A 15,372-nucleotide genomic window follows, 5' to 3' on the forward strand; every position below is an offset into this window, starting at 1 on the left:
GGAGCCACCAGAGCTGCGGCGAGGGCACAAGACGGCTGCAAGGGGCTTGAGGAAGCCCTATGTAAGTAGATTTTTTTTTTTTTTAATCAGCTCGAACCTTCCCTTTAAAGGGGAGGATAGTGATATTGAGGGACACCTGGACATTTCATATTTTCCTTGGCTGAAACCGTAATTCTTCTAAAGTTCCTTTAAAGTGAAACAGAGATGAAAAAAAACTACCGTAATGAGAAACAATTCGATTTGTCTTCCTACTCCTAAAAATTATTTATTTTTTTAAGATATCTCAAGACTATTTTATGTATAAACATTTACTTTGAGTTTCTGCTCAATTGCAGTGTCTCAAGAGTCCCAGAGCGAAAATACATGAACTATTGACCTTTTTTACCTTTCGCTTGCAGTCAGAAGCCCAATTATCTGCTTAGAAAAGTGTATTATAGCTGTAATTTGTTATCAGTGAGCCCAACTGGAGAAAAATTGTCAGTTTTATTATAAGTCGACTATCAAAGTCTTTCAGGCAGGGAATAAAAAAAGAAAAAAAAAGAAAAAGAAAAAAAAAACAGAAAAAAAGGGAGTACAGCATAAGTTTCTGTATGCTTGCCACTGTATATAAACCTCTTTCTCATCATGCCACGTCATCTTTGGTACAGTTTAAAGTCCATTTCCACTAGGGCCAAATCTGTTTCTGAATCTTCAGTTTCCGCACAAGGGAGTCAGATGGGGAAAAACAGCCTACTCGGGCAATGACTTCACATCCGAAACAAATTGCAGTGCGATTCTGGACAGCATGCTGCAGTTTCCCCAGCACGCATCCGAATCCCTATAATGTGTACTTGCATCACTGCACGTGTTTTGGCGTGCGTTCTGTAAGACACACGAGCTCAGTGGAAACCGGCCCTTACGCTATGTTCACATTATAAATCGCCAATGCTATCGCAAGAGCTGAGCGATTTATTGAGAGTTTTGTCAGCACTTTGAAAAGCTCTTTTCTAAGCACTTTTGCACAGCGATTTGTTTTTTTTCACTCGGAAATACAATGTATTCACAGAAGCGCTCAGGAAATCACTATACAAAGCGCTTTGCGATTTCCCTATACCTTCCATTGAGCCTAAGCGCTTAGAAAATTGTACAGGCAGCACTTTTGAAAGCAGATCGCAATCGAACCGCTCTTATGTGAACACTCACAAAGGGGGAATAATTGCACCAGCGCTTTTAGGGCTATTTTTAAAATCACCAGCGCTTAAAAAAAATACGCAAATGCTCACAGTGTGAACAAGCCCTTAGCATTCCACTAGGATAGGTAACTAATTTAATGCTTTCTTATCTATGTGGAGGGGATGTTCACTGCATAACCCATTGGTTATAGTAACCTGATCAGCTCCTCTGTGTCCTGTTTAATTACCATCTGTCCCAAGTTTTGGTCTCATGTAGTTTATCACGGCAGCAGGATGGTCGTGTTCCACTTGATGCACCAGTTATATGGCTATGGTTCAATGAACAAAGAGAACATGGGAGCAGGGATGCTCACTAAGGTAATCTCGAGTAATAACGTCTGATTGCTCGTGATTCAAATAAGGGTTAATTGCTGCAGGTGCAGGGATGAATACGGTGGGGTTAATTACCCATAATGCCGTCTGCCCTGCGCGTCAACGAGATTACAAGCGTCCTATTGGTCAGATTACAAGCCTCGCTATGGCGCACTTCCTCCTTCTGGCTTTAAGGAAGTGCGCCATAGAGAGCCTTGCAACGCGACCAATAGGACGCTTGTAATCTCGTTGACACGCAGGGCAGGCGGCGGCATTATGGGTAATTAAACCCGCCGCATTCAGCCTGCAGCAATTTACTCGTGATTCTGAATCACGAGTAATCAGTCGTGATTTAACCTCGGTTAGCTTCCCTGCATGGGAGGTCAGACCTTAGGATGAACAGACAGCAAGTGAAGAAGAAAGCGGAGCAGAGCAGGAAAGCAACAAAAGGAAACACTGTGGCTGAGAGAAGAAAGTTCCTCATGAGGACTCCCTTCCCTGGGGAAAATAATGCAGAAGCCCTGTAAGGTCTTCATGAACAAAATAATGCTAAGTTACAACTTTAAAATGAGCGAAATCAAACTCACTAGAAGCAGTCTTCGATTGGCTCAGTATCGCTGAATTCCATTTTCTAAAACTCTAAATAAATGCAAGTGAGGCCTAGCTCACACTACAAAATGCAATCGCTAAGCACTTGATCAAGATTTTGCAAAGAGATTAGCATTTTTAAAGGAATGGATTATTTTTGCAGATTTAAGAAAAATGCTCTAAAAAAAATAATCAAAAATGGTACAGGCAGCACGTTTTCGATTTTCTCATAAATCGAAAGGCTGCCGTGAGAACACCCTCATAGGGCAACATTGCTGTAGCCCTTTGCAATTGCTCACAGTGTGAACCAGCCCTTACAGATTGCCCAGCAACTTCATGGAGAACCAGAACTCCCATTTGCCTGTAAGGGGCTAAAAAGGACCAAAAAGTCCCCTTACAAAAAATGCTGTGTAAAACACAATAATCACAAATACCGTATATACTCGAGTATAAGCTGACCCCCCCCCCCCCCAAATTAGTGTCCCGAGTATAAGCCAGGGGGTAGGAAATGTAGCAGCTATAACAAGGTGTAATCAGAGTAGCGAAACAGTTTTAGGATTAGCACTATGCAATGCACATAAAAGGGTGTTTATTGCCAGCATATCATCAACTCAGAGCTAACAAGGTGGATGAAGGACTGGTCGGGGGGGGGGGGGCGGTTGCGGTGTCAGCCTCTGCATCCCCTATTGATAGTTAAAGTGGACCTGACCTCTTGGACAGAAGGAAAACAGAGAAACGCACACTGTATATATTTAGAGAGTTTAGCCTGTTTAAGGGCGGTTTAGGGGGCGATGCGCGACCTAGTGGACAGTATCATGCGCAGCGGGTTACAGGGGGGGGGGGGGCCTGGGGTTGCCCCAGTATAGGGAGTTTAGTTGCCCCAGTATGGCTAGTATAGTTACCCCAGTATAGCGATCAGTATGGGTAGGTAGTGCCCCAGTATAGCTAGTATAGTGCCCCAGTATAGCTAGTATAGAGCCCCAGTATAGCTAGTATAGAGCCCCAGTATAGCTAGTATAGAGCCCCAGTATAGCTAGTATAGTGCCCCAGTATAGCTAGTATAGAGCCCCAGTATGGCTAGTATAGTGCCCCAGTATGGCTAGTATAGTGCCCCAGTATGGCTAGTATAGTGCCCCAGTATGGCTAGTATAGTGCCCCAGTATGGCTAGTATAGAGCCCGAGTATGGCTAGTATAGAGCCCCAGTATAGCTAGTATAGAGCCCCAGTATAGCTAGTATAGAGCCCCAGTATAGCTAGTATAGTGCCCCAGTATAGCTAGTATAGAGCCCCAGTATAGCTAGTATAGTGCCCCAGTATGGCTAGTATAGTGCCCCAGTATGGCTAGTATAGTGCCCCAGTATGGCTAGTATAGTGCCCCAGTATGGCTAGTATAGTGCCCCAGTATGGCTAGTATACAGGATCTTCTCAAAAAATTAGCATATTGTGATAAAGTTCATTATTTTCTGTAATGTACTGATAAACAGACTTTCATATATTTTAGATTCATTGCACACAACTGAAGTAGTTCAAGCCTTTTTATTGTTTTAATATTGATGATTTTGGCATACAGCTCATGAAAACCCCAAATTCCTATCTCAAAAAATTTGCATATTTCATCCGACCAATAAAATAAGTGTTTTTAAAACAAAAAAAAAGGTCAACCTTCAAATAATTATGTTCAGTTATGCACTCAATACTTGGCCGGGAATCCTTTTGCAGAAATGACTGCTTCAATGCGGCGTGGCATGGAGGCAATCAGCCTGTGGCACTGCTCAGGTGTTATGGAGGCCCAGGATGCTTCAATAGCGGCCTTAAAGCGGTATCGTCACCATAAAAATCAAATTTCAACAGCAATTGGCCTGAATGTATTAAGTGATAAAGATGCTAAGCCTGCATTCAAAACTTTTTCTGCTGTTATGATTTGGAGTTATCACAAACACTGGCCCTTTAGTAGTCGTGCCAAAGAATTGCATGCTGGGGGTTCTTTTTATCTATAATCTATTCCTTCTCTTCCCTTTATTTCCCTGCCAGCTTCTTATCTGAAACCTAATCCCCTACTCACTTGTGTTTACAAGCAAGGCTGAGGCGACTCAGCGATTGGAGGAGACAAGAAAAAAAGTAAAGGGCAGAAATGACATCACGAGTTAGCCTTAACTGTGGGCAAAAGACATGGCCCCCACCAGGAACAGAATTTTCGTAATTTACTATATAACATTCACTGAAATCAAAACGTGGACAGTATAATACATGTGTTATGTAAGTAGATCTAGTATTTATCTACTTATATATGTGTTTTTTTTCCTGGCATAGTATGGCTGATCCTACTGCTTTAAAGTGAACCTAAGCCAGAAAAAAAATGAGTTTTACTCACCTCAGCCCCCTGCAGCAGTCCTGTGCCCTCGCAGCCACTCACTAATCCTCTGGTCCCCCGCTGCCAGCTAGTTTCGTCTTTGCCGACAGGCCCGTCAGGACTGGCCAAGCATAGCTTTTTCCGCATTCCCGACTGTAATTAGCGCTATTGCGGGCCGCAACGCGTACAAAAATATGCGTTGCCGCATATCTATGCGTGCATAATGCGGCAACGCAGACTTTCCCGACCACTTAGAAATGTGTCAATTCATAAAGGCTGTTACCGCATGAAAAGCTGACATTACCGACCAGGGAGATAAATTACCGACTTGGCTGTAGTTACCTCCAACACATGTCAGTAAATGTCAATTCATAAAGCCTGCAACAAGCGGTAAGCCTGAGGATAGTTACCGACACCTCTGATGAATGCAAAGTGCAGAGAGCCAAAGTCTGTTTGAGTCATCTGTGGAGAGAGCCAGAAAGCAGTCTGTGTGAGTAATTTGAGCAGGCAGGGAAAGTCTGTGCGAGTCATCTGTCTGAGTCATTTGTGCAGGGCAAAAGAGAGAATCGTCACACTGCTCTACTCTACCGCTCAATGGGCTGCGGTAATTTACCGACCTTCAAAGGCAGCTGGGGAAATCTTTACGAATTAGCACACAGACCGGGAGAATACCGAGTGCAGTATTTTCCTGACAAGATTTTTATCGCACTGCTTTTTATGAATCGAGGTCAATGTTTGCTATTAAATGTGTAAGATCAGCTTTGGCATAGGAACCCCCTAGAACAGCCTTTCTCCCCTAGAGAAACCCTGCAAATTTTTCGATCGAGGAACCCCTGCAATTATTTTGCCTTCAAAAATGTATTTTGTCTTTAAAAATAGGTGTGGCTGTTTAATTCACTACCCCCTATTACATTGCCCCTCATTGTACTGTTTCCTCATCCTAGTGCTTTTTATTAATGTGCTCATTATTATTCTGGCCCCCTAATTTAGTGATTCTTTTTACAGTAATCCCTATTATATTTTCCTAATGATGTGGGGAAAATGCCAAGGAACCCCTGCAGAGTACTCAGGGAACCCTGGTTCAGAAAGCCTGTCCTATAAAATACTGTATAGTATTTGTTTGTAAATTCACCAACAATTAGGTAAGCTGATGACAAACTGCTTTTACAGCAATTAATTAGTAACAGTCATGGAAATGTTGAATGCCTGTCTGCTTGCTGTCATCCAGGACTATGTTGTGATCTTCTGTTCACCTGGCAGCCTGTCACTTCCCACAGTAGGTGGGTCATCACTGTGTAGTTCTCCAGCCTTCTCAAGTACACAATATTTCACTATAACAAGGCTTGGCATCTGAAGCGGTTTTCACTTTAGCAGTCACACTGCCCAGGTCTCAGAGTGACAGTCCTGGACTGTGAAGGCCTTTCTCCACTAAGAATTGCATATGCACTGTAATGCCATTTTTATCATTTTTTTTACTTGCTTTTCTTGCAATTTTCAATTAGAATGGCTAAAAAAATTACAGTAAAGCAAAAATTGCAAGAAAACCACTTAGCCCCCCATTTTTCATGCAATTTTTTTCCCCGTCCTGTTGACTGTACACAAATGCTCAAAAACTGAGCAGAAATTGTATTTGCCTACAAGTTGCACTGCACCAGTGGAAAAGCCAAACATTGTGATAGGCAAAACACATGCATGAAAATCGCATCAAAACGCATGCAGAGGAAATGGGCCCTAACCACTGAAGGAAGGACATTGAGGTTTGTTCAAGATGATGTATTGGGACTAGGGATGCTCATTCGGATTCCACGGAAATGTAATTTCCGAAATTCCGATCGGAAATCGGTAATGCAAGTGTGTTAGGCGGATTTCCGCCGGAAATCGCGGAAATTTCCGCCGGAAATCGCGGAAATTCCGCCCGACTTTAACATCGATTTTCTCAAAAACTATAAGGTCTTTTTGAAAACTTTTTTTTGCATCTTGTTCAGGAGATTCTGCTTAATAAACCCTGAAAATTTGGTGTTTCTAGGACTTAAGGGGGATTTGCTATTAACTGCTAAAGTCGGCGGATTTTTACTGTAATGTAAAATGCAGAAAATCCGCATCTGCCTATTTTCTGCATTTACATTACAGTAAAAATCCGCCGACTTTAGCGGTTGATAGCAAATCCCCCTTAAGTCCTAGAAACACCAAATTTTCAGGGTTTATTAAGCAGGATCTCCTGAACAAAATGCAAAAAAAAAGTTTTCAAAAAGACCTTATAGTTTTTGAGAAAATCAATGTTAAAGTCGGGCGGAATTTCCGCAATTTCCGGCGGAAATTCCGTATTGGAATGCGGAAATTGGTAGCGGAAAGCGGAATCGGTATTTGGCAATGTCGGAATGCGGATTTACCGCGGAATCGGAAATTGGCATTTCCGACCATCCCTAATTGGGACCACTATACACACACTATATTCTCATCCAAGGCAATCTTTCGCAGCCGGCTTCCCATATAATGGTACCGTGAAGACACAGATAATGTATACAATCATCAATTCCGAACAGAGAGTGGTGGGAGGGAAAAATGTTGCATCTACATACATCTAGCAATTTGGCTGTACAATTGACCATTTGATTTGATAATTTTATAGAATCGAGAGTGTTCCAGAATTCCCAATTGATGAAAAGTGGCTGATATCAGGTCTAAACAACCAACTTAGTCTTTCGAGCAGAATACAGGAATCTGCTACTGTTCACATATTCAATCAACTGAATCGATTTTTGCATTCAGAGCATGGAGACAACATCGGTCAGATCGAATGTGAACCGCATAGGATATAGTTTGTAGTGTGTGTTTCACTAGTCGATCGACTTTCGATCACTCATACTGAAGGCGATTCCTTAATAAAGTCAATAGCTTTGTTCAATGAATCAGAATCGTGAGATGTATGGCTAGCTTAACCACTTGCCGACCGCCTTAAGCCGATGGGCGGCGGCAAGGGCTGGTCCCAAACGGCCGCAATACGCCCATCGGTGGTGGCGGGCATGGTTATGCGGCGATCGCGTCATTCGTGATGCGATCAGCCGCCGGCGACTGGCTCCGCCCCCCCCCCCCCCCGCTGTAACCCGCCGGCCGTTCGGAAGCGCCGGCGGGTTACTAGCACCTGGATCGCCGCACGGATAGTGTATAATAGACTTTGTAATGTATACAAAGCCTATTATACTGGCTGCCTCCTGCCAGTGCAGTGTTTACATCTGTTCTTTACCCTAAACACCCACTAATTACCCATCAATCACCCCCTGTCACTGATACCCATCAGATTAGACCCTAATCTGCCCCTAGGGCACCCAATCACCCGCCCACACCCTCAGAACGCCCTTAGACCCCAGCCCTGATCACCTCGCCAGGGCATTGCTTGCATCTACTTCCCCCCTCTAATCACACCTTGAGACACCCATCAATCACCTCCTGTCACCACCTAGCACACCTACCCATCAGATCAAGCCCTAATTTGCCCCGTGTGGGCTCTTGATCACTCGGCCAAACCCTCAGACCCCCTTCCGATCACCTCCCCAGTGCATTGATTGTATCTATTTTCCCCTCTAACCACCCCCTGAGACACCCATCAATTACCTCCTGTCACCCCCCTAGCACTCCTATCCATCAGATCAGGCCCAATACAACCTGTCATCTAAGAGGCCACCCTGCTTATGACCGGTTCCACAAAATTTGCCCCCTCATAGACCACCTGTCATCAAAATTTGCAGATGCTTATACCCCTGAACAGTCATTTTGAGAAATTTGGTTTCCCGACTACTCACAGTTTTGGGCCCGTAAAATGCCAGGGCAGTATAGGAACCCCACAAGTGACCCCATTTTAAAAAAAAGACACCCCAAGGTATTCTGTTAGGTGTATGACGAGATCATAGAAGATTTTATTTTTTGTCAACAGTTAGCGGAAATTGATTTTTATTGTTTTTTTCACAAAGTGTCATTTTTCACTAACTTGTGACAAAAAAATAAATTCTATGAACTCACCATACACCTAACGGATTACCTTGGGGTGTCTTCTTTCTAAAATGGGGTCACTTGTGGGGTTCCTATACTGCCCTGGCATTTTAGGGGCCCTAAACCGTGAGGAGTAGTCTAGAAAACAAATGCCTCAAAATGACCTGTGAATAGGACGTTGGGCCCCTTAGCGCACCTAGGCTGCAAAAAAGTGGCACACATGTGGTATCGCCGTACTCAGGAGAAGTAGTATAATGTGTTTTGGGGTGTATTTTTACACATACCCATGCTGAGTGGGAGAAATATCTCTGTAAATAGGCAATTGTGTGTAAAAAAAAATAAAAATAAAAAAAATTGTCATTTACGGAGATATTTCTCCCACCCAGCATGGGTATGTGTAAAAATACACCCCAAAACACATTATACTACTTCTCCTGAGTACGGCAATACCACATGTGTGGCACTTTTTTGCAGCCTAACTGCGCTAAGGGGCCCAAAGTCCAATGAGTACCTTTAGGATTTCACAGGTAATTTTGCAACATTTGGTTTCAAGACTACTCCTCACGGTTTAGGGCCCCTAAAATGCCAGGGCAGTATAGGAACCCCACAAATGACCCCATTTTAGAAAGACACCCCAAGGTATTTGAATACTTTGGGATGTCTTCTTTCCAAAATGGGGTCATTTGGGGGGTATTTATACTATCCTGGAATTTTAGCACCTCATGAAACATGACAGGGGGTCAGAATAGTCAGAGATGCTTGAAAATAGGAAAATTCACTTTTGGCACCATAGTTTGTAAACGCTATAACTTTTACCCAATCCAATAAATATACACTGAATGTTTTTTTTTTTAATCAAAGACATGTAGCAGAATAACTTTCGCGCTCAAATGTATAGGAAATTTTACTTTATTTGAAAAATGTCAGCACACAAAGTAAAGTAATTTTGACAAAATTCATGTCTTTTTTGATGAATATAATAAAAACTAAAACTCGCAGCAGCAATCAAATAGCACTAAAAGAAAGCTGTATTAGTGACAAGAAAAGGAGGTAAAATTCATTTAGGTGGTAGGTTGTATGACCAAGCAATAAACCGTGAAAGCTGCAGTGGTCTGAATGGAAAAAAAGGCTCTGGTCCTTAAAGAGACTCCGTAACAAAAATTGCATCCTGTTTTTTATCATCCTACATGTTCCAAAAGCTATTCTAATGTGTTCTGGCTCACTGCAGCACTTTCTACTATGACAGTCTCTGTAATAAATCAATGTATCTTTCCCCTGTCAGACTTGTCGGCCTGTGTCTGGAAGGCTGCCAAGTTCTTCAGTGTTGTGGTTCTGCTATGAACTCACCCTTTCTGGCCCCTCTATGCACACTGCCTGTGTGTTATTTAGATAAGAGAGAAGAGAGAAGCTGCTCTAATCAGCTGGATAAATCGTCCTCTGAGCTGGCTGGGCTTTCACATACTGAGGAATTACAAACAAGGGCAAAGCTGTTTGCAAGAGGAAAAGAGCAGCCTGAAACTTCAGTGCATGTGGGAAAGAAACACACAAATGATCTCTTGAGATTCAAAAGGAATGCTGTATACAGCCTGCTTGTGTATGGATGTATTTTCTATGTGTGGACATACTGTACATCAACCTACTTCCTGTTTTGGTGGCCATTTTGTTTGTTTACAAACTTTTTAAAACTGTTTTTAACCACTTTTAATGCGGCGAGGAGCGGCGAAATTGTGACAGAGGGTAATAGGAGATGTCCCCTAACGCACTGGTATGTTTACTTTTGAGCGATTTTAACAATACAGATTCTCTTTAAGGGGCGAAAAGACTGTGGTCCTCAAGTGGTTAATACTCTTGTACCTAGAAAGAAGTACAAGAGTTTTCTACGTCCAATTTCACCCTACTTTATGGGTACTATATTGCATTGCAGAATAATTCTGCACGTGAACTCACTGCCCATACAATTGTATGGGCATGGTCCCATCTCTACGTTGCAACGGATCTACGCCTTGTTTAGGACTGGTTATCCTTGCCAGGAAGTAGATTTCAACTTCCGCGCCGCATGCTCTCATCACTACCACAAATCACGCCGCTCTCCCGCCACTGCAGGCCACTTGCTCCACCAGCGCTATGACAGCAGAGGTCTGGGAACCGGTTACCAGCCGATTTCATTGGCTCCTGACCCTGTGATCACTGTGCGCCAATGTAATTGGCTGCTAACCGGAGCTCTTCTGTCACAGTGACGGCAGAGCAAGTGGGCTTCACAGACAGTTGATTGCCACATACGGGGAGAGCGACAGGTCACTACGGCATGACATCAGTACGCCCCATTTTTGTACTAGCAGTCAGTAGTCAATGGGAATAAAGAGCATAGCAGAGTCCTCCCAAAGACAGGTGGCTCCATACTGTGCGCGCGAGTACATGAGAGAGGGCACCAACACATGCGCAGTAAGGAGCAGCCAGTCTTCGGGAGCACTCGGGCTTCCGAAGTCCCCCACGGCGGGGATTAGAGCAGTATTTGATGAAATTGGTTAAATACTGCTCCCGGAGAGCCAGCGATGAGCGAGAGAGGCACGGGAAGGCTCTATAGAACCCTGAGCCTTCCCTCTCCTCAGGTATCTGGCTTTTTTTTTTTTTCTTTTTTCTTATTTAATTTTGCATTCCCATCGACTTGGAGACTGCTAGTACTGAACTGTTATATGAACGTACATAGCTAGTCTCTATTGCAATTCACACACAATGGGCTCTATTCACAAAACCATGTGCGGTAACTCTTTTTTGGGTGAAAAATTACCTCCAGTTATAATTCACTAAAAATAGTGAAAAAAGTGAGTATTCACTAAAAATGTACCAAGTGTGATAAATGTTTGATAAAAGTGCGGTAAAACAGGTGATAAAACAGGTGATAAAACAGGTGATAAAACAGGTGATAAAACAGGTGATAAAACAGGTGATAAAACTGTCAGTAATAGGTACGGAAATAAAGCTTTTTTGACCACTGTAGGGCAGCCCATATACTTGCCACCCATTACACAGAGATGACCCAGGAAAGCCTGTCACGTTTAAAGTGGGACCTCAACTCTTGCACAGGACAGAAGGAAAACATATATAAATGCACCCTGTATGTATATAATTTAGCCTGTCCTTCCCCCTCATCTGTGAATAATCACAACTGTAATTTGACCTCTCAGCTTTGCCAGCTGGCTGCCTCAGCAGAGCAGCTAATGTGTAAACACAGGATGTTAACCCCATGTCTGCTTCCATGAAAGCAGGAAGTACATACACTGGAGATTGTTTGCTGGATTTGTATCAGCTGTAACAAAGAAATGTTTTTCTTTAAAGGTAATTATGCTGTTGCTTATCTTTTAGAGCAGAGAAGAATTTCCTCCTCGGCATCTATTAAATCATCTAAAAGACTGTACGAGGTCGGAAAGTGCGCCTTGAGATTAGACACACTCGTCTTTTCTGCCTTCTATGTAAAACTGACATAAACTCGAGCAAACAAAGCTGAATAGGCTCCATCCTGAAGGCCAAAAGCAGAGAAGTGATAATTATCACCTACCATTTGTAGGTGATAAAAACATCCTTAATTAACACCAACTTTTCAATTGAGAATCTCAAATTGGAGATAAATTTGAGGTAATTACCACACTTTTACCTCACTTTTACCGCATGAGGTAAAAAAAAATTGTGAATTTGAAAATGGAGATATTTTGGTCGGTGTTTATCACTACCTAATTTAACTCATGCGGTAACTCATTGAGAATAGAGCCCAATGTGTACATTATGCAACAAAAACAGTGTGAATTCAGTCTAAATAAAAAAAGCATGAGAAATGGATTATTGCAGATAGGGCAGGGCGATGAGATGTACTAAGCATGTTTTAAGTAAGAACAGGAAATCAACACTCTGCTCAGTTTTCCCTGCTCAGTTTTCCCGCTATGGTCACAGAGTGATCGGTGCACTTGGATAGAGTAGCTGCTGCACTTTCCCATATGCTGTCTATTAGATATGGTCAACAGACGCACAAGAATTCCAACTTGCATGTAGTTTGGAACTGGGACAATAAAATACATGTCCTGCTGATTTTGATTGGCCCAATTCCAAGGTGAATGCAATCTGCATTGTAAAGTAACATAATATTGTCTGTTTTGTACACTGTACAGTGCTCTGGATGATATATAAATATTAAAAAAAAATTAAAGAAAAAAAAAAAACATGACTACTAGTGGTCCAAGGAAAAGGCTTGCATTCATGAAGTGAAAGGCAATGTAAATCGGCTATTCCCCACTTAAAAAAAAAAAAAATATATATATATATATATATATATAATAATAAATAATAATAATAATAACAACATCTACAGCAGGGCTTTTTAGGCAAAAAATATGGACGGATCAATGTTAATTGGTGCACAGAAAGTCTTTGCAGTCTTCAACCAATCTTGAAAAATGCGAGCCAGTAACCTGATAGGCCTATTCATTAAACTGTGGCAAATGCATTGCATTATACTCTTCATGCAGTAAGACTTTATGCACATTCTGCTTACTGCAGTTTAGTGAATATTCCCCATTGGGTGAACTATGCCTTTGACACAAATTTACTACCAGCAAACAACAACAAAAAATGGGTGGCTGAAACAGGGTTTTAACTTTCCAATTCTGATTAGTTTGAAGCAAAGTTCCAATTCAGCCCAAGGGAGTTCACTCAAAAAAGCAGATAGAAGCACACTAGTGTGTTCAGGGCCAAAACAGAACTGCCAAAGCAAAATGAGGACAACATGTAGTTGCCATGATTAATAACCAGAGTTGTGGAGGCAAAGTTGGAGTAATTTTGGGTACCAGGAGTCTGAGGTTTCATAAATTGAGGAGTCGGGGGTCGGAGTCAGATGATTTTTGTACCAAATCTACAGCCCTGGTGATTATTTAACTAAGGAGTTGGAGTGGAGGAGTTGGAACAATTTTGGGTAACTGGGAGTCGGGATGGATGGTTTCATAAACTGAGGAATCAGATGATTTTTGGACCGACTCTACAGCCCTGTTCACGCATCAGAGGAAAAGGATAAGCACAACTACTGAACAAGGGACATTTAAAAAAAACCAAAAAAAAAAAACCATGCACCTTTGACTTCTGGGTTCCACCAAAGCAGACCTATAACTAGAATTCCAAGTTTGCAGGCATGTCTGCCTCACAGAAGCATTATGGGCAGGGCTGTGGAGTCGGTACAAAAATCTTCAGACTCCGACTCCTCCGTTTATGAAACCACGACTCCAACTCCGGGTACCCAAAATGGCTCAGACTCCGACTCCTTAGTCTAATACTTAACAGGGCTGTGGATTTTGTACAAAAATTATCCGACTCCCCAGTTTATGAAATCAACGACTCCGACTCCAACTCCGGGTGCCCAGAATTGCTCCGACTCCTCGACTCCGACTCCACAGCCCTGGTTATGGGTGACAATTATGCATGCAAAGTGAGCAGGGGCCTTGGAACAATTTCTAGCACTTGGAGAGTGGTGATGATCACACAAACACCAGAACCAAAGCCAATATGGCAGCACTGAATGTAAACAATACTTTGTGCAAAGCCTCAAATGCCTACCTGATAAGCAAATGGTCCATGACAAGTCAGGATATTTCTAGTTTTTGCTAAATCATTTCTTAAAACCTGGCTCACAAAGCACAGGCAATGAGCAGGATGTGTACACAGACCGAAACTGAGCATTATGCATGCAGGCTGAGCTGCTGCACCCTGTCAGCCATTTTATAGAGCTTATCTCTGGGCTGCTGCTACTGATCACAAACAGCTTCCATTTTATTTGATTCCTTCCTTGTTCAAGCCCAGTGTAGCAACAGCAAACAGCACAAGCCTGAGCGGGAAAGACATAAATCAGCCGAGATATAGTGTTGCTGAGGCAGATTCATGCAAGCCAAGCCCGCAGGGTTTCTCAGGAATTCCCGGGGGGTCTGCAACGTGGCGACCAGGTGCGACTGGCTGCATGGAAGCGCCCCCTCCCCTGGGTAGCACACCTGGAGACTGAGGGGGGGGGGGGGGGGGGGGAGTCGGGGGTCCACAGACCAGGACCACACAGAGCCCCCCACAAGCACTGTCCAGGCATCCTTGTCATTGATGACACTGCAATTTACAGCTTTCACATTCCTCACACTTGCTCCTCAGTACAGAGATCGCTGCCACCCTGTGGCCCCCAACCACGGTTCTCTTCCGGGGGGACATTGCCCTGCTGCAGTCACCTCACCCATAGGGACACTACAATGCTGCCAGGGCGGAGGGATATGAGGGCAGTAGCCAGTCAAGTACACAGCTGCATGGCGGAGTCTCCCCGGCGCCTCACCTTGTTCTCGGGGATAATCAGCACTTCGCTGTTCTCATCCTCCTTCTTGGCGTCTTTCTGCGCCAGGGACGAATTGAATGTGAGCTTCACCATGTTTGCTCAGAGCCCGGCTGAGGGCTGCGGGACGGAGGGAGGCTGTGCGGGGACTGTGGCTTTGTTGTTAGGCTGTGAGCACTGACTGAGTGAGCAGCAGCCTGAGTCTCCGCGGTGAGGAGGGTGGAGGGATGGGAGGTCTGATAGCTGAGAGAGGAGGAGAGAGGAACGCTGATAGCCGACATAGGAGTGACGCACAACAACAATAGCAACACCACCAGCAGCAGCAGCACTGACTGACTGGCACACGGTTCAGAAGGGAGCACAGATGTTAGGTTGCCAGTCCAGAACACATTGTTCAGAAAGGAGGATGGGGATCATATTGTCAGTCCAGAGCAATTACTGCAATATAATTGTGCAGCAGGGAGCCCAAAGATCAGACTGGCAGCACACTGACTGGCACACCATTCAGAAGGGAGATCAGACTGGCAGCACACTGACTGGCACACCATTCAGAAGAGATCAGACTGGCAGCACACTGACTG

The 15,372-nt window shown here is 43.6% G+C and overlaps 1 protein-coding gene across 1 annotated transcript in view; it reads right to left on the minus strand.

The window, feature by feature from the left end:
- The window catches only part of ITM2B (integral membrane protein 2B), a 75,914-nt gene extending 60,898 nt beyond the window's left edge, over positions 1 to 15,016 (minus strand). The window contains exon 1 of the mRNA XM_068267733.1: positions 14,795 to 15,016. Within this exon, the coding sequence (XP_068123834.1) occupies positions 14,795 to 14,887 (93 nt within the window). The 5' untranslated portion in view covers positions 14,888 to 15,016. The remainder of the gene's footprint in view (positions 1 to 14,794) is intronic.
- Positions 15,017 to 15,372: the final 356 nt, after the last annotated feature.

The sequence above is a fragment of the Hyperolius riggenbachi genome, chromosome 2, assembly GCF_040937935.1.
Source record: "Hyperolius riggenbachi isolate aHypRig1 chromosome 2, aHypRig1.pri, whole genome shotgun sequence".
In the NCBI taxonomy this organism is placed as follows: Eukaryota; Metazoa; Chordata; class Amphibia; order Anura; family Hyperoliidae; genus Hyperolius; species Hyperolius riggenbachi.